Source organism: Brassica rapa, chromosome A04 (genome assembly GCF_000309985.2).
Source record: "Brassica rapa cultivar Chiifu-401-42 chromosome A04, CAAS_Brap_v3.01, whole genome shotgun sequence".
Taxonomy (NCBI): domain Eukaryota; kingdom Viridiplantae; phylum Streptophyta; class Magnoliopsida; order Brassicales; family Brassicaceae; genus Brassica; species Brassica rapa.
In genome coordinates this window covers 16,575,835-16,596,881 of record NC_024798.2, presented here as the reverse complement: position 1 = coordinate 16,596,881, position 21,047 = coordinate 16,575,835, and the positions used below count along the sequence as shown (strand labels likewise).

At 29.6% G+C, this 21,047-nt stretch overlaps 1 protein-coding gene across 1 annotated transcript; it reads right to left on the bottom strand.

The window, feature by feature from the left end:
* Nucleotides 1–12,745: 12,745 nt before the first annotated feature.
* Nucleotides 12,746–20,022, bottom strand: LOC108871717 (CLAVATA3/ESR (CLE)-related protein 7). The gene has a single exon (XM_033290550.1). It carries the CDS (start codon nt 19,955–19,957, stop codon nt 19,709–19,711), a length of 249 nt encoding a protein of 82 aa, XP_033146441.1. The 5' UTR covers nt 19,958–20,022; the 3' UTR covers nt 12,746–19,708.
* Nucleotides 20,023–21,047: the final 1,025 nt, after the last annotated feature.

Below are 21,047 nucleotides of genomic sequence, written 5' to 3'. Positions count from 1 at the left end.
GAAACACAAAATTTGGCTTCCTCGGAATTTCCTCGGAATATACCGACGGAATTCCGAGGAAAACTCATTTCGTCGGAATATTCCGACGGAATACCGAGGAAAATAGTATTCCTCGGAAAAAACTGATGAATTTTTAAAAATTCCGAGGAAATTCCGAGGGCATAAAGGTTTTCCTCGGAATTTCCTCGGAATAGATCTTGTCGATTTAGGGATTTGATTATACATTCCTTTTCCTCGGAATTTCCTCGGAATTTTCCGAGGAAATTCCGACGAAGATAGAGTTTTCCTCGGAATTCCCTCGGAAAATTCCGAGGAAATTCCGAGGAACTTGGGGTTTTAAACCGAAAACAACGTTTTATGGATTGAATAACACATATATAACCTTCATTAAGTGTCTTAACCAGATTATGAAGTCAAACTTTGGTGTTTTACCCAATAACAAACACTTTTACGATTGCATGAACGAAAACCACACAACATAAGAAAAACACTTATACACTTTAACAAACGGTAAAGGGAATACTTACAATTATTTTTGAAATTTTGTTATTTCATGGTTTATGATCATCTATACAAAGAATCCTCAATGGTATGCATTATAATTGTATAAGAAATGAAATACGGCGAAAATAATCGATGTTTTGAAACCCCAAACCCTGGTTCCTCAGAATTTCCTCGGTAATTACCGAGGATATTCCGAGGAAACCTGGTTCCTCGGAATATTTTCATTTAACCGGGTAAACCAAGCCGCCAAATATTTCGCGAAAATTGAATTAATGATTTCCGAGGAAATTCCGACGGATATAGTAATTATTTCCGAGGAAATTCCGACGGAAATTATTTCCGAGGAAATTCCGACGGATATAGTAAATATTTCCGAGGAAATTCCGACGGATAATTTCCGTCGGACCCCTCATTTTATTAGGTCGAGCCCGACCTTCTTCCCCATTTCTCTCCGCCGCACTCTTTCTTTCCCCTGCGATTTCGTCGACTCCTCTCTCCTCTCTTGCGATTTCCGGCGCTTTCTCTCTTCTCCCTCGCGATTTCCACCCTAATCCTCATGTATGAACCCTATCCCACTCTTTTAGGTTAGATTTGTATGGTTTTTAAGTAGATTTGATGATTTTGGAATGAGATTTATAGATTTTGTTAGGGTGAATGGTAGATTTGTGTAAAATCGAGTTTGATTATGTATTTCACTTGATTTGAATTTTTTTTTTTTAGTTTTTATTAATTTTGTGGTTATAAAAATCGAATTTGTAATTATATATATATATTGAAAACGTTTTTTGTATATAAAATCTATTTTTTGCATTTTAAATTCATTTATATATTTATTAAACATTTTTAAAATCTATAAAACTTTTTTTAAGATTAAAAATCATATATATAATATTTAAAATCATTTTTTGTGGTTATAAAACGTTTTATGTATTTTATATATAAAATATAAAATTCTATATTTATTAAACATTTTTAATATTATGAAAACTATTTTTTGTAATTATTTAACATTTTAAATATTTTTTAAACTATTTTTTGTAATTATTAACTGTTTTTGGGATTTATTTAAACTATTTTTTTAATTTTTATACTATTTTATATTTATTAAAACTAATTTTGTATTTATAAAACATTTTTTTATTTATAAACACTATTTTATTATTTTTGTATTTATAAAAACTATTTTGTATTTATAAAAAGATGATTTCATATTTATAAAAATATTTATATTTATTAAAACTAATTTTGTATTTATAAAACATTTTTTTATTTATAAACACTATTTTATTATTTTTTGTATTTATAAAAACTATTTTGTATTTATAAAAAGATGATTTCATATTTATAAAAATATTTATATTTATTATAACTAATTTTGTATTTATAAAACATTTTTTGATTTATAAACACTATTTTATTATTTTTTGTATTTATAAAAACTATTTTGTATTTATAAAAAGATGATTTCATATTTATAAAAATATTTATATTTATTATAACTAATTTGGTATTTATAAAACATTTTTTTATTTATAAAAACTATTTTATTATTTTTTGTATTTTAAATATGTTTTCTATTTCAATTTTAATTTTATATTTTCGAATTTCAATTTAAAAAAATAAATTTATATTTTTTTTTTATTTTGGAAATATTCCGAGGAAGTGTATCCCTCGGGATATTCCGACGACATCTTCCTCGGAATATTCTGAGGACTTTCCGACGAACTTGTGGTCCTCGGAATTTCCTCGGAAATTCATTTCCTCGGAATTCCGTCGGAAATTTCCGAGGAAATTCATTTCCTCGAAATTCCGTCGGAAATTTCCGAGGAATTTTCGAGGAAAAATGAATTTCCGAGGAGTTATTTCCGAGGACTTTTTTCGTCGGTATGTCGTCGGAATAGCGTTATTCCGACGACATACCGACGATTTTTTCCCTCAGTATGTCGCTGTTTTCTTGTAGTGCTAGTTGATTTCCAAAAACAGAAAGAAAAAACAAAACGGCATATTGTAGTATAAACTTTATTTTAGTCGCATTTATAGCAGTGTTAATGTATATATCAATACAGACGAATCAGCTTTATAGGTGTGCAAGTAAATAATGAAGGCGATAATTTAATTCTTACAACATTTCACATTATACTTTAAAACTATGTGACAAAGACAATGGTTTGAGATGGGTCAAATATGCTGGAAGAAAAGAACTATAAACATTTCAATAAGAAGTCAAAATATTTGTACGAATATGTTCAGTATGTATTTTTCTTGCTAATCAAATTATTCTATGTATTAAGTTGAGGTTTTTAAATAAGAAAACATCATTGAATTAACACAGCTTTCTCAAAATAAGCGTGAATTTTATGGTAAGTCAGAAATGCACGATATTGTGTTGATTTGACCAATATAAGTATTCTTGTAATTAACATTAACTTTTAATTTGTTTGTTTAGTCAAGCAAAACAACGTCACTTTATAACCTTAAATGTTCTCAATTCTTCTTATCAAATCTCTAATTAACGATTTCCAGTTCTCTTTCCCAAATCCTTAAATAATCATTAAAAGAGCAGGTGATCGGGAGCTCTTCTATCCAAAGCCTTGAATCATGAATGTGAACGACGAAGCATATACATGTTGTCTCAGTCCAAGGAGTTAATAGAGAGACGCTGTCTCAGTATCACTATAAATGATTCATGTTGCTAAGGAACGCTATCTCAGTATCAGTATAAATGATTCATGTTGCTAAGGAGTCTGATGATGCTCTCCGGTTCATGGAGATGAAGAATCTCTGGTCAGTGCTCATTGAGTACTTGAGCTGGGGATGTATGGAGCTGGTAGTGGGGACATGATGGATGATTTTAGTGAAATCCCCGCATATGTGTGGATATGAAAATTTGAAATTGCTGATAAGTTCTCATACGTCGAAAAAAGTCATGTGAGGAAGAAACATTTGTTCTGTCGGACCAAAATGACAAAAATGGGAAGGTGTTGCTTTTGTTTTAGTTAGCCGACAAATGACCAAACCCATTTGATCTCTGTTTCTGTTTAACGCATGTACACTAAAAATTAATAATGTTGGGACTATAATATTTTATTAATTTATAATTTTAAATTAAAAAAAAATATTTAGGTTTTTTTATTTATAAAATAAGAAAATATTTGATTTCACCATATATACATTAATTAATTTTATACATTTGACTTTCATATTGTTTATTATATTATTTGGTGTATATTTTTATGTTTCATATCATTTGTATATGATTTTGATATAATTTTACTAAATATTATCAAAATATATTAAAATGTTAAGATAACTAAAGGTAGTTTCATTGTGAATATAAAACCATTATATAATGTTCAGTTTTGTATTTATATAAAATGTATATATAGATAGATCATTAATTTAAAATTTTAATTAATGGGACCATATATTTACATAAAAATTTCTGAAAAAATATTATCTTATTATTTTATTGATTTGTGTCATATTTTGAATCCACCCAACTCAAGACCAAGAAAATTTATTAATTTATAGAGTTTCTAGTGTATGTTGTGTCTTTGTTTTCATGTTCCATCAATGTAACTTTAGAAATAGATTTAAGGGGTGATTTGTTATTTAGTCTAATTCAGTTGGTGTATTTAAAGATTTTCTTATAGAATTTCTCTTAACGTCATTATTTTGTGTCTCATCGATGGAAAATAAACTAACTACACATTTATTATTTCGGTTCGGAATTATTCAATCCATAGTGTAAAATGTTTTAATGAAGATTTAATGTTTTAAAATATAAGGTGTTTTAATATTAGTTGACCAATAATATTTTATTATATTCATTATGATTGATAATTTTTAAAGTATTTTTTTTATTTTTATTTTGTTTTAACCAAAATATGGTGCATTATATAACGAAGAGACTATTATTTATGGACCTGCAGTATTGTTGGTGATGGTGGTTTTTACTGGGAAGTTGTCAAAAATATCATATTCATAATACTACTGTTTATGATTACACTAACCACTTTTATCCTTATTTTTAAAGAAGGAAAAAAATATTTATAACCCTAAAGTTAACTAATCTAGATTTAGAGTTGAGTTGAAGGGTGAAGTACAATTTTTAGAATGTGAAATTTATGATTCTAATAAATATATAAATAAATACTTTAAAAATATAAAATTTTTAAAATATAGTTTCAAAAAGAATTTTTTATTTTCAAAAAGAAATATTGAAAAAACAAAATTTCAAAAAAGATTATAAAAAAATTTGAATTTGAAAAGTAGAATTCAAAAAAATAATTTTATTTTTTAAATTAAAAATATATATAGAGAGAACAATGATATAAGAATTTGTTGCCTCTTAATTAAAAATATATTTTTGAAAATTTTTCTTTAGTGGCGGTAAAGATGAATAATAATACCAATAAAGTGGTAAGGATGAAAATTTTCATTTTTTTACTTATCAAATCTGTTATATAATTTGACTAACAAAGATAAAGAAAAACAGTAGTACAAGGAATTTTTTTCTTTGTCAAATAGGAATCAGTATAAATTATAGAAATACCTAATAGTCAATCATTTTAAATTTAACATTATAAAATAATGAACCAGTTGTCGATTTATAAATAAAATATCACCCTACTTAATAATTGATAAACCTTTCCAAATCACTCAATATCTCAACAAAATATCAAGGATTTGTGTTTTGATACAGTAAGATATTTTTTAGTGAATTTAAAAATTATAATTTTGTATTTCTAATTAACGATTTACCAAAGCATTTTGAAATCATCAAAAGTTCACTAATTTGATCACTATTAAAAATATTTGCTTAAAATATAATATTAAAAAAAAATTAAATCAGCAGTTCAGCAACACTAAAGTTTAAATGAATATTTAAATTTTATATTTAATAAACTATTATTTAATTTTAAAAATTCTAAATTTTCGTTTGATACATTACTGAAAATTAAAATTATTGCTTTTAAAAGCAGAAGATCATAATTACATAATTTTATGTCATTTCTATGTGCTTCTTATATATCAAAACAGATATTTTCTCCAAAGCTCAATAAAATCTATAGACCACGAACGTTTTTGCCGGTTACAATTTGTTTCCCAACTTAAATCCGCAGAAACACTAGTGTTGAATTCCTTAAAAAAAAACAAAAAATAGAAATGCATAGATAACTGTGGTCAAGTGGTAGATGACATTTGGACTTTGGCCCAGACGGTTTACCTGTTAGTCTGGTCACATGTGATTTAGTTACTAGTATTAGTCAAAAAGTATACCAAATTTAGATAAGATAGTGTAGTAAATAATCTTCTCTCTAGCATTAAATGTATTTTTTTAAACTGACTGTATCAGCTAATAAGACATATCAAAAAAAATGTTTCAGTAAATCACATTCTTTGGTTAGTAATGTTATCTACTATATAATATTTGAAGGTCGTAAGGTCGACAATTCTAGGTATTGCCCACATGGATATTATGTCGGACCGACTTATATCCACATGGATACTGGTCCCAACAAAGTTTATCCATTGTCACTTTTTCGGTTATACACATTATATAACTGACAAAGATAAAGTAATCAACGGCGACAAAAGTATGTCTGAATTAATTTAAGGGTAATATAACACAACAGAATAATCCGAGAAGAATTATGTCAATAATGACAACATATTTTAAAATGGTGGCTAAAGGAAGGCCACTTATTTAGCTCCATGACTAGATTACAAGTCAGTAAATTGGATACTCAGATTCGTTTTGACTATTCTCTTAGGTACTACTAGAGGTAGAGATTAAAAGGCTCTTAGATAATAATATGCACCAAATCTGTTTTTCTTTTGTGTACATACGTGCCCTTTTTTATTCAAAGTCGAGGTTTCTTAGTTAATTCTAGGCATTTATAGTTGAACATTTGGACATAATAGAGTAATACGATAACTAGATCAAACGGTTTGATTAATTAAGGAGATATTTTCGCGAAACTCTACTATTTACCATGCGTTTGATAGCCAGATATAAACTATGATTTTCGCATACTTTATTTTTGTTTTAGATATCTTGTGTTGCTGTCACGATCAGACTCTTGTGCATACGTTAGATGGAATTTGTTGTTCAAATCTGATATTATTCTATTCTCAAAATTCTTAATACATATTTTCTTCGATTTTTGACCAGTTCAGTATCAAAATAACGTCACGTAGTGATTGCACCGTTCATCATTGTTCAAAAGTTATTTGTAACATTTCTGACTGTATGTTCTCTTTAATTACAAGTTTGTATACATAACATGCACATATATGTAAACTTTAATTATACGAGAAAATGTATTGAGCTGGTGGCTAAATATATTTGTTGTAGTATGTTATGTATGACCAAAATTGGACGAACTGCTAATATATGTTCGAGTCAAATTTTAATCCAGGTCCAATCCATATATGACATCCGAGGTTACATCTCTCTTTTTAATTATATCTGTTTAACCAAAGTGCCACATTTTCTTGAAGATGTTTCTTTCTATTATTATTATTATTATTATCATCAGTAGAATATGTATAGTTTATTTAACCAAGTGGGGGTGGCCTAGTGGTAAAGAAGTTCCAGTTGGAGCTTCCGTTCTGAGTTTGATTCTCCATAGACGTTTTAATTGGTAAGAAAGCCCGGATTTCTATAGATCTCTTGGAGATTAGTCATTAAACCTAGAAAGCCTTTGAGATCACACCGAAGTTATATAAAAAAATTATGTATAGTTTATTTAGATAAGAATAACTTTATATATAGTATTTAAGAAAAGTACAGCATATGCATGAAAGTGACAATGCCCCTTCAAAAACCTAATCTATCCCTTCCAAAACCTAAGAAGGCACCTAAATAGTAGATTCTAATGATTCACTTTAATTAGTATTATAACTAATAACACATATATATATATATATTTATTTATTTATTTATTTTAATTACAAAGTTGAATGCATACAGGCTCTCACCAAAACCAGAAGTTGTACGGAACCAATTAGTGAAAACTTGGATGAGTTTTTCAAGTGTAAAAAGGAGAAACAAAGTCAAAATTATTTGGTTTAATATTTCCTCTAGTTAATTATGCATGTGAACCAAGGAACTGAGGTAACATCCAGGCTTGTTATTTTTTTAACCAAATATGTGGAAGCTTTTTTTTCTTACTACCAAATATATGGAAGCTTGTTTTCTTTGTGGGGAACCTTTAAGAATCTAGAGACCAGCTCTATTTTGTTTGCAGTTATACGTACACAGTTTGGTTTGAGTTGGGGACTGCTTTCCTCGGTATAATGTCATTTGGATTATATTGGTTTGATACTCCACACAACCTTGTGATCGGCAGTTCAACGTTGAAGCTCATGATTACATTTTGATCATACTTCTTTTCCAAACTACTGAAACACATGGTCAACAACATTGGTTTGCAAACTGGATGGAATACTACAACGTTGGTTTGCAAACTGGATGGATTACTACAACGTTGGTTTGCAAAGCGAGGATACATTACCTGACATTGGACTCCTTTTGCTTACATGATTCTTACTTTGTGTGTAACTTTTTGTCAATTAATAAATTTAAAATCGAATCACCAAAATATGTAAATTACATTTCTATTTCCATTAATTTTCCCCAACAAACCATTGCATGGAAAACCCTAATCCGAGCCGTGTAACATTTCTCTGCGCACTAGATAAATCTATTAATTATAGAAAAGTCGCAAAGAATCGAAAGCAAGATATACTGGCCAAAAAAACAATTCAAGATAAAACAACAAACTGGTCCAAAATATGTATATTTAACTATGTTTTCTTTCTAAAAAACAACGTAGTTAAATATACGTATTTTCCCTTAGATATATAACGGCTAACCTACAAGTGATTTAATTTTTTAGCTGGTGATCCTTAGAGCTGATCTTTAAAAACTCATATTTTATGCGATTTATCAATCAGGGAGCTGTCTGATTTTTATTTTTAAAATGGTGAGAATGATGCGTTCAAAAACAAAATGGTGAGAATTAACCCGCGGTTATCACTTGTCTGTAGATAGTTTTTTTTCTTCAAAATGTCAAGAGAAAGAAATGCATAAATAAATAAATAAATTAAGAAGAAAGGGTATGTTATTTTTTTTGTGCACAAGAAAGGAAAGGGTATGTTAACAAAAGAAAAACGGTACATCGTGCAATGACGGCGCCCAAATATAATTACATATCTCTCTGCATCAACTCCAACTAATATACATACTTTTTTTTTTTTGTAAACTGCTTGCATTATATACATACTTTTATGACGCGAAAAGCAAAGGTACGTAGCTTTATGGATGGATCGTAGATTAGAGTGTTGTTGTTGCCTTGTTGGGTGGGTACACGTACACGTAAAGCCAATTCAGATGGCGTTAAAAATAACGGTTGAGCTCTCTTTGAGTGATGTTCATGTGACTCGAAGAATCATGGTTTAGGCGGCAAACTCTAGTGGCCACGTGCGCATTTCACGTTTATCTTTATCTTTTCTATTTTTTTTGTATCATAAGTGAACAGAAAATAAAAACAAAAAACTTTTGCTTTTTCGGTACATTGAGGTCTAGGGTTATTCGGTAACTTTAAAAATTGTTTAAAACATCTCTCCTAGCTTAAAGGAGAAATATTTATAATAAATGTATTCATACATTAACTGACACGTGGCATCCTCACGATTATTTAAAAATTAATGCGTTCACAAATTAGTTTTTAAAATTCAGCGCTCGGATGAGTATTCGGATACCCATTCAAGTTTGGTTTAGGTATGTTCGGATTTTGTGGTTTCAGGGTTAAAAATTTCAGCTCCAGCCGGATATTTATAAATTTTGGTTCGGTGTCAATTCTGATTTTCACTGATTCGGTTTGGATTTGGATAACCTGTATAAATTATTTAAAAAAAAAATAAATAAATTCATATTTAAATTTCTTAAAATCTAAAAATAAAAATATTATGTAACATATAAATTTGAACAATGTAGACACAATAACTAAACTTAACATAAATTGGGTTGGTTTGAATATTTGGATGGAGAATCAATAGATATTTCAAGTATTTTTTGGCATTTTCAATACTAATTAGCTATTTTTATATGTTTACTTTTGACTAGTTCTATATATTTTCAAGTATTTTGGACAACTTCAAAATATCTTATATTTTGAATGTTTTTTGGATATTAAATCTAAAAATAACTAATATATTTAAGTATATAAATCTGATCCGAATATATTCAGGTATCCAAAATATTTCAGTTCGGATCGGGTTCGGTTCCGGTTCTTTATATACCAAAGTTTTGAACATATTCAGATATTTAACCAATTTCGGTTATTGTTCGGTACTATTTTTTTGAACATGTTCGGTTTGATTTTTTGGGTTTGGTCATTTTTCCCAGCCCTATACATCGGAGACAATTTAATGTGTTCACACTCTAATGTTTTTAATCAGTTCAATTTCTAGTTCCTACATTTTTAATATTTTTATTAGTGAATTGAAGTTCTCTTCGTACAACTACTGAATGATATCATTATGGAAATAAATAAATCACAAAATCATTAAGATTCACATAAACTAAAATGTTGCCAAACTTAGCCATGAGGCTTATGTACATGAAGGAACCAAATAATTGTGATTGGTTATGAATTAAAAAAACTGAAGTGAAAACACCATACATAAAATCGGATCTTTAGTTTAGCCAAGTATTGTTTTTCTTTACAGAGCTTTCATCTCAGTCCAAGAATTAGAAACATAATAAAATTGCTTTAAAAAATCAGAAAACATAAAAGTTTTAAAGAAAAGAAAATTTGCAAAATCGATTGAAAAAAAAAATTCAGGTGCCGAGTGAAGAGATCCATTATTTTCGACGCAAACCTAATCCCTTTCACTCGATTGTATGGTGTTTTATTTTTTTATCAATAATTTTTAAATAAGAAAGTACACATTATTGGTTATAGTGTACATCAATTTTGCAACATGTCAAACAATATTGACACAACGCCCAACTATTTTTATTGGTATTTAAGTATGGTCCAATAATTATGTATGTAAAATAAGTCCAAAATATTTGTGTTACATTTATTTTAGAGAAATTTCCTAGGATAACTATATTTTATGTGTTTGTCACAAATATGTCTTCAATGAGGAAAACCAAAAGATGTTTTATTAAAAGGTAAAAATATATTTATACCCTAGGATTAACTAATCTAGACTTAAGGTTTAGGAATAAGGAGTGAGTTTTTGAGGAACCAAACTTAATTTGAAAATAATACTAAACACTGGAGGAACAAGAAAGAACACTCAAAATTCAAAAGAAACTGAGAAAGTTGTATATTGTTAGAAAAGTATATTTGTTTTTGGAAAATAAATTTGGAATAATAAAGTGCATGGGCGATGTGAACAAAAACATATACATGGGCCAAGCTATCATAGAGTTATGGGCTCGAAATGGCACACCTTTAGAATGATATTTGCTATTTAGAGACAGGAAAAATGAATGAAGGACGTTTTAAAAAGAATCATGAAATATTATCCTAGAACATGGGTCACAATGACAAGATTAATCCACTAATTATATCATTACTCAAACTTTCATTACTAATTAGACTACTATATACATTATCTATATTATTAAAACTGAATTACTTGTTGGTACCGTTTGAAAACATAGATATCATTATAAATGATTATTGTTTGGAAACATAGATAACAGTATAAAAAAGAAGCATAATGTCATTTTAGTATTTTTTTATTAATATAATCATATTAATTGTTTTCCATATTTCATTCAGTTTTACAGTTTCATTAATTATATTACTTTAACAACGCATCACATCATTAACTATATTACCATAATAATAATAGTACAAATTTATATTTATAAGTTAATCAACATTAACTTTGTACTAATTATAAAATCAAAAATATAAAATAACTGGATTTTGTATAAGGTACCATTAAACGTTTGGTTTAGTTTGTTTTACTAAAACTTTTTTATTAGTTTCAATCAATGGAAAATTACGTAGGCAAAAACATAATTCAAAGACATGTTTTGTGAATAAAATAATAACTTAAATAAAAAGTAATACATTTATTGTCATTTAATTTTTCACTCCATATAATTATTTTACTAAATAAAAAATATATTTTTATTTCACTTAATTTAGTCAAACACATAGAAAAAATAATTTTTATTAGTTTATAAAATCACATAGACATGAACATTGGCTACCCATTTAGGTACAAATTGTTCTTTTCAGGTATCGTTTTCCTTTTTTAAAATTAGGTCCGTTTGAATATTATATATTTATGTGTGGGTTTTGATTTGGATCCTTCTGGGTCTGAATGAGTTCGGAACCTAAAAATATCTAAATAACAAATGTATCTGAAACGGATTCGGATATTTGTACCAAAAATAATCATATTACATGATTTAGTCGAGGTCTTTTGAATACAATTAGTTATATCACGGCACATCTAAAATATATGACACTAATTATGAAAAAGAAATATCAATGTACAAAAATATAAGACCCGCACAGGTCAATCTCTAGTTATCTATCTTAATAAAGTAGAAGTACTTTAAACTTTTGTTTGGCAACATAGATAACAATTAAACAAAAATAGTGATGTTTGGAAACAAAGATAGCAGTAAGTTAAGAAAAAAACGTAATGAACTTATGCTATTACAAAAAATTGGAAGTCTATTACATTATATTAAAAAGTAATGGGTTTATGTTACTTGATATACATATTCAAATAAAAATAATAATTTAAAATTGATTTATATCAAAAATTCATTCAAAAATATACATATATTCAAAATTTGATTTTTATAACATATTTTCCAATAACCATTATAAAAATGTTTTCAATATATATAAGAAAAATACAATACAAAACCCAATTTCAAACACTAACTTAAATTATGGTTTTTATATTTCACATTGAAATTTAAAAATATAATATATGTAATTATTTATATGATTGTACGTATAAAATATTGTTAATTATAAGAAAACTTATTTGATGGTAAGTATAAAATACGATTAATTATATGATAACACATATTTTTGTAACCTATGATGACACATATATGATATATAATTGTGATTAGGAGTGAGCGTTCGGGTTCGTTTTCAGGTCTGTTTGGGATTTCGTGTTCGGTTCAGATCTTTGAGGATTCTGTTCGGATTTGGATAACCAATTTAAATTGGTTTGCTTTAAATATTTTGATAAATAGTTAATAATTATTTAAGTATTTTTGGAGTTTTTAGTATATTTTAATTATTTTAGATATTTATGTTTGATTATTTGTATACGGCCTGTGTATATATCGTCTCGGACGGTGCGGACCGCTGAGTGTGAAGCCTCACAGAAGTTGTCACATCCATTTATTTATTTCTGTGTCCGTCTTTTTTTGAACTTTTATTTTGTGTATTCTTTTGCTCAAGTTCCAAATTCTTCCAAAGCTCAATTTATCTAAGAAATTAATCAAAATAGTATGGAAAAACATGACACATACAACTTAAAAGTACTCTACAATGCAATACTATATCAAAGACAACAAAATTACATGATTACAACCTCTGATTGATGAAGTGAGTAAAATAAATTAGAAACATATAAAAACCACAATATATCATTATTTATCCTGATCTTTGAATTTAATTATCTCGCTGAAATATTCTTTTAATCGAAATTTGGATCGGATCACTGCTTTCTTGTCCATCCTTGATAGATGTGAATCATGTGATACACTCCGAAAGAATAGCAAGTGTAATTCACTTTCACAAACAGAGCAAGTGTATTTTAATATTATTCAATTAGTTGGCACATGCATGTACATGTTGATATTTTTTTTTTTGGCAACTGATTTATATTAAAAACTAAATAACAAACTAAAAGAGAAAAGGTTTAGGTCCCACAGAGGGATAGCCCGTTACAAAGCATGCAGAAATACGATGGGGCTTAAGGGCAACATTATTGGGAGTCCCTTAAGGCATCCCTTAAGGGAATAGGGTGGGGACCGAGGAATAAAGAGAAGGGAAAAGCCCTTAATTAAGGGATGTCCCTTACTTTTTAATGACCAAACAAAAAAAAAAAAAAAAAAAAAGCAAAATAAGGGACTCTCTCTCTCTCTCTCTTCATCCCACCAATAATGTTGCTCTAAGGATCATTTTAGCTAGATAGTCTGTTTCTCTGTTTTGAAAACGGGAGATATGCAAGACGACGATTTGATCAAAATTAGCCGAGAGATTCTTAATATCCTGGAGAACACCATAGATCTCTTTGATCTGACTTTGGGTTGAGATTGTTCTGATGAGCATTGCGCAATTGGAGTGAAACGAGACTTAGGTACGTCCTAATCTTAGGACTTCTTTGATACGTTGTCTGAGAGCTAGCGATTCAGCCACGAGGGAAGAAGCCACGTTCTCAATGATCTGGGAGCCTGATGGGGAGGTGATCGATCGGTCGTTTATGAAGTGCCATGCGATACCTGGTCAGTTTGAAGAGGCTTCCCATGCTGCGTCTACGAAACAAGAGGGGGTCGATGGGAGTCTGGGTTCTTGTCGCTGGCCTGAGATTCGAGGTATCGTTTGATTTTTTTTCGATTGATCGGTACATGTTTATATTCTATACATTCATAAATGATATATCGACCCTTTGAGCCTACATGGGACAACCATTTTGATACTACACTGAAGATTCACTCTTTTTTCTTAGTCAATGTCAACAATTGATGCTTTATAATAAATATCAGTATATAATGGACACATTATTAAGAATCTAGGAAGGATATAGCGACAAAACAGATATCCTAATTATTAAAATTCAGGGTTTTTATGGATATCTCACAAGTCGACAAAGACTCCACATATAATAAAAGGAATTTGCACTCAATAACCAAACAAAAACCTGTTAAATTTAAAACGAAAACATAACAAAGAGAACCTACTTTTTAAAAGTATCCAGTCATCATGTATTTATTTAGAATAGTACTTTGTTTCTTGTGCAGACTGCAGATTAACTGGTTTTGACATTAAATAATAGGAGTACACGTTATTATTTTAACTGGTTTATGAACGTTAATCAAGTTTTTAAATTTACGTGCAATTATGTTATAAGTATCCAGCCATCAATCCTTTGTTCCATATTATAAATAGTTTAAGTAATAATGAAAACTACTTATATTTTGAAACAAATTTATTTTTATTAGATATAATGTGAGTACTAATCAAATAATATAGACTTATCTATGATTGGTTTAAGTATACCTACCTTATATATCAAATGATATTTTAAAAATAAATAATACGTTTTCTAATCTTTGTGCATTTATCTAAAATTATTTACATAAAAGGACAGAGGGAGTAGATGATTAGCTAACATCTCCAGACTACATACATGGAGAACTGCCGATTCATAATATAATTAATAAAAAAAATTGATCATTTTTCTTTTTAAAGGTATTTTAGTAAAAATACTAAAAATGACTATTATAGAATTCTTTTTCTTTGATTTAACCTTCTTACTCCTATATATATATGAATCCATATTGATTAATCTAGACTTAGAGTTTAGAGTTAATAGAAATTGTATCAATAGTACGAGGAAGGAAATCTGAAAAGTTGATTAGTTGCTAATTAAAGCAAAAGTGATTGATGAGGTTCTAATACCCACCCAGTAAATTCTCAAAATCTCTCCTTTAAAATTTATTGGATGGGTATTAAAATCCTATCAATCATTTTTGTTTTAATTAGCAACTAATCATTTTTGAGAATTTTTTTCTAAATATCATTGATAGTGGTGCTCTAAAATGTGTGGTTTTGAAGGTGTGCTTTCAAAATTTTAAAAAATTAAAATTAAAATCTTCGAAATATTTTTTTTTATTTTGGCCGTTTTCTTTTATTTAAGGACTATTTTGGTGAAAAAAAAACTTTAAAAAACTATCTTTAGAGAATTGCCCTAAATAAAATGTGGAATTAAGAACATAGCTTAATTTATTTGACTTTTTCTGAAAGCGTTCTCGCAGACGAATGCATGTGTTTCTCAACCGTACGTACAATCCGAGTTTATGTAGCGATAATTATATTCTTCACACTCTTTTATGAGGGATAATGTACCAAACCAAAACTGTCTTTGTAAATATTTATATATATTAATAATATATATGTTCCTAGAAAATCATATCTATTTGGAATGGCTGCGTGCTAATCCCTCAAATAAGAGGATCCGATTGATTTGTAAGCTCTTTTTTCAGGCTGTAGTCTATGTCATCTGGAGGGAGAGGGACACAAGACTCCATAATTCTACCTCAAGATCTATTCCTACTCTATTAAAAGAAGTTCATCTACTGATCAGAGCAAAGCTGTTTGGTTTGGATCGGAATGCATCTCCTCCACAGCTGCGGAGTGCATCAGTATCACCATCAACTACCTACCTCCAACTCTGGTTTGGACGTTTTCAGGTGTAAAATGAAGTTTTTGCATGTACCTATGACCTATGATCGTTTCATCCACAACCTGCTTCCATAGGAGTTATTATTTATTAGAACTATGTTGTTTTTGGAGGTTCTAACCTTCCTTTTTCTCATCTTTTGGATTGTAAGAGTTTTGAAACGATGTCTCATTTGGGAGAAGGAAAAAAAAAAAAACTTATTGCAAAAAAAAAAAAAAAATTATCTACAGGTTTTTAATGATTAAAAAGATTTGTTAATGTTTTTCTACATCAGAATTTTTGAAAATTTAATATTAAAACATATAACTTATCATAATTTAATATAGCTAATGAAGAAATTTTTTTAAAAGATCTTCAGTGTAGTATAGGTAAAACCCTATCTTTATAAGATGATAAAATTATCAATTTTAGAGTTATTGATCGATGTAAAAGTAAAATTATAGTTTACTATCTATACCAACCCTTCCTTTTCAGTTTACTTGTCGACGTAGACTGGAAGTCCTCATCTTTATCCAGTGGTCGATTTGTTAGTTATGCCAAAATCTTAAGAGTTATTAAGTACTCCGTCCATCTAGACATGCATGTACGTGCAATTACGTTCTAATAATATAAAGTTAGTTTAGACTAAACATGCTAGCAACTCTAGATCTAACTCCCTCCCCTCCCCCCCCCCCCCCCCCCCCAATAAAAAGGAGATGCCTAATATTTCTTTTGGTTATGTTTCACACCACTATATTAATATTTCGCCATTTTTGATGCATATCATGGATGCTTTTATCTTTTTAAAAAAAAAAATTAGAAGAATCTCATCTCATATTTATAAAAAGATCTAAACTAATTTCTAACTGGAAGTATAATCCATGAATGGATTCTCTTTCGAATATTTAATTCACATTATTTTGATTCTCAAAGCACTTTGTGGCATATCATGAATGATATACTATGATTTTTTAGAGGCATATCATGGATGATACACTATGATTAAATGTGTGACATACGTACAATTTTTTTTATAATATTTACTTCATTATACATTAACAAAGTGATGGAATTATATTTAAACATTAAGAGCAACAAGGCTAGCCATAAAAAAAATGGTTTTCTTCTGTAACCTTCACACTTTAGTTCGCAACAATTCGCCACGGTTCATGTATATAGGTTTTCGAAGGTCACCGTCCGTCCCATTCACTTGCTTTCCCTAAATTCATTTTTTTTTATTTCTTTATCAATATTCCTTTCTTCATGTGAGATTTTTTTATATAAATTTCAAAGCTCTTAAAAGGTAAACTAACTTAGGAATTGCTATTACTTTAAGAAAAAAATACTCGATGATGTAACCTTTTTGTAGTGCTGTGCATCTCTTTTAAAGCGAAAAAAAAAACTAAATTTATACATTGCTTGTGTGAATACAAAAATGAAAAGAGTTAGGATGAAACTTATAGCTAAATTAGAAATAATCTGAGCTACAAGAAATTAGATGATATTGCAAATGATTTTATCCATAGTTCAAAAAGTTAGAATTCATTTAAATAAAAGTTTAGGTAAATTTGAAAAATTTCTGATAAAATAACTGAATCATGAGAAATATAGATATAGCCCAAGAAATTTTATAACATAATGGACTTATATGTGAATTTAAAAAAATAAATAAAAGAAAATGGCCTTTTAAAAAATTTATTTGCTTAATAGACATGTCATGTGGAAGCCCCTTTAGTCCAATGGTTTGACTAAGGGTTCATTAATGCTTCTACACCAGAATGTATGGGGTTTAAACCCTAGAAAACGCATATTATGCAGATTATGAAGAAAAAGAGTTACAAGAGGTCTTCAGCATGGTGCAAGGCGTATCATCGAACATGAATCTCATAGGACAGCTCGGAATGATGCAGTCAGACGTGCATTCGCATATGATGGTAGAATTGTCTATTGTGGAATCGTTTATGTAATATTCCTCATCGTTGTAATAACATAATTAATCAGACGTTAAAAATAGGCATGTCATAACGGATAGTATGAACAATGCTCTAAAAATTAAAACTTTAGAGAAATGATAGAAAATGCCCTCATATTAAATCATGCAGCAAATCATGTGGAAATCAGATGGACTCATGATTGAGTTCATATTTGGATTCGGTTTGGATATATGAGCTTTGGTCCAATCACCTATTTTTACAATAAGCTTTTATTTATATAATTAATAGATTTTTATTTGTATAATTTATCATCAAAATTAATTAAATTTGGTCAAAAAGCTAACAATTTACTAAATTAATGAATAAATTGGTTAAGGCCAAATATTCTCTTTTAATTGGATTATTGATTTTTAGAAATCAAATTTGTAACATCAACAGTTTATATGCATAGTTCAAAATTAACTGAGATTACTTACTCATTGTGGAATATGAGATTGAGTTAAAAAAAATCTTTATCTTTTTTATTCTTGTTAACATCAACAATTTTTTGATTTTTTTCTTCTCCATTTTTTATCGACATAGATCACAACGGACCGCTCTAGTAACCCATTTTATCTTCTATAGGGGATGTTCTCATTTAAGAGGACGTTAAGAGTCGACCCACCCCCTCCCCCACCCCAACACTGAAGCGAGCTTTGTCACAAAGCATGGCCACTGGACAATGACTATCTCGGCGTCCATCTTTATTTTTATCTTCTTCTTTCTACTTTTAGTTATATATTTTTATTATAAGATTACACAAAAGTTCTGTTCCATGAGTTTTTTTATTTTAATAATAAGAACATAAGAAAGATTATGGTTTTATGTTGGTATTTTAATAATATGTAAAACATTACCATTAGACTGCAAAATTTATCTAAATACCTGTTTTTATATCGTACGATATCATGTGTTTTTAATGGTTTTTGGCCCTTTATTTAGCTTATTTTGGTTCATTTAGATTGAATTTAAGAGTATACATTCATTTGTATATTTATTTGAACTTATAGGTATTGGTGAGGTTATTTTCAAATCTGAAAGCAATTGGTGCAGATTAAGCCACAAAAGAATGAAAGATCTACTTGGATGAAATGTTTACAAATATCTGTGAAGCTCATATTTTGCTACAACATATAAAATTGAGTTAGATTTCCAACGAAAGTGGTCTCAGGTCGATCTGAGCTATAATATGGGAGTCGTAACTAATTTATGGGACTCGAGAACCCAGCGGCTGGCCCAGCGACCAGTCCGACCCGCTGGTCGATACCTTATCAAGATATCTTATAATATATTATTCTAACGTTTCCAAGTTTCATGTATATTATTATCTTTTATGAATTGGTTGAAAGATAGCATCTTATTAATTTTCTTTTGAGGATGTAAATATACATTTTAAAAATAATTAGTGTTACATTGCTATTTAATGATTTATTCTTGTTTAATTTTAAAACATTGTATTATCTTCCATTCATACAACGATTATTTTAGTTATATGATGATGGCAATAACGAATGTTAGTAAAAACTTAATGATACATTAGTAGCATGCATGCATGCGGATACTGGAATTGTCGTTCGCATGCCAAGAAAAGAAAAATATGGGTACAATCCTTTAAACTTAATTACAAGAACACTTTAGGAGACACTCGATCGTACGTATTATACGAATTTATACATCACAGTGACCTTTGAAGTCTACAATATTTGACATGAGATAATAATAATGAAAATAATAATATACATGACAAGAGTGCAACACAAACTCTGTTCAAATCATGGGTTTGAAGACAAAGGATAGGAGTGATGTTGAGGATCTGGCCCTCCTGGAGAAAATCTGTTTATTTCACTTCGTGCTGAAATCTCTCCAAGACGCTTTAGTTCGGAAACATTGTATCCTAACCGTTGCAAAAGATCTTCGCTTTCAGCATCTTTATTGTTCGAAACCCGAACTACCCTCCCTTCTATTCCAGTTACCAGTAGAAATGTGAGCACAAAAAATAATAGTAATGCCTTACAAGCCATAGTGAGGGATTTTAGGTCGAATGAAATTAGGAAATATTAGTAGTAGGAGGCTGGGGAGGGACCTAGTTCGACAGTGGAAGATGCGACTAAAGAGGAAGCGTTAAGTGAGTCTATATATAGATAAACTGGACGATAAACAAGATATAATATAATGCATAGTGGCCACTATTCGTTAGACACCTACGAATTATATATATATATATATATATATATATATATATGCATAACATATGTAGTTACACTGATTAAATATAATTAACAAGCCATTTACTCACAATAGTGGCCATGTCAGTAGCTAAACAATTGGTAGTTGCATATATATATAGGTGTGTATATAATATGGAGGTACATAATTAGTTGCTATGCATTACATGTTATCTTCTAATTTTATCTGTATATAGAATAACTTAAAGTTAAGGCCTCAAAGAGTTCACCCTAAATATTTCTCTCAGGCCCGTATCCCGAGGTACGTCCGTTTTAGATGGATCTGCTCCAGCTTCGTCGCTCCTTCATACTCCCTTTGAAGCAGCTCTGCTCCTCCTCCATCGCCCTTATGGTGAACGCTCCTCCTTCGTCGTTTTCCAGACTTCCTCCAGATTCGCCGCCGTACGAGTATCTTCCACTTGAAGCTCTCTCTCCCGTCGCTCCTCCGGAACCTCCAGACCCTCCAGACGCCGTCCCTCTTGTGTCCTCCAGTGACTCTCCCTTCCCCTGTGGACACTTATTTCCTGTTGAGCGCAGGTCGTCTCCTTATCAGTTCGTGGAAGGGTCTACTCTCATATCTTTTCCCGACCTTCCACCCCACCCTCCTGTTACAGTCCTCCAGGTTCATCATAGCTCCTCTCTCTCCGTTTACCTTTATTCTGTTGAATTGGTTGGAACGCGAGTTGTATGGGGGACTTTGAACTTGGGGTCAATGGTTTTAGTTGTTAATGTTCCAATGGACAGAGTTTCCTTCGGTTCTGCCTTTGTCGCCTCAGAGCGATTTCTTCCTGCAGTATGTAGGTCCTTCATTATATTCAGTCTGGTCTTTGGTTCTGTTATTTTGTGTTTCTCTTCTTTGTGGCAGCTGGAAGAAAAACCTAGTGAC

Bases quoted from the DNA above. Each gene is read 5' to 3' on its own strand.
- LOC108871717 (XM_033290550.1), bottom strand. From the start codon at position 19,957: ATGGCTTGTAAGGCATTACTATTATTTTTTGTGCTCACATTTCTACTG.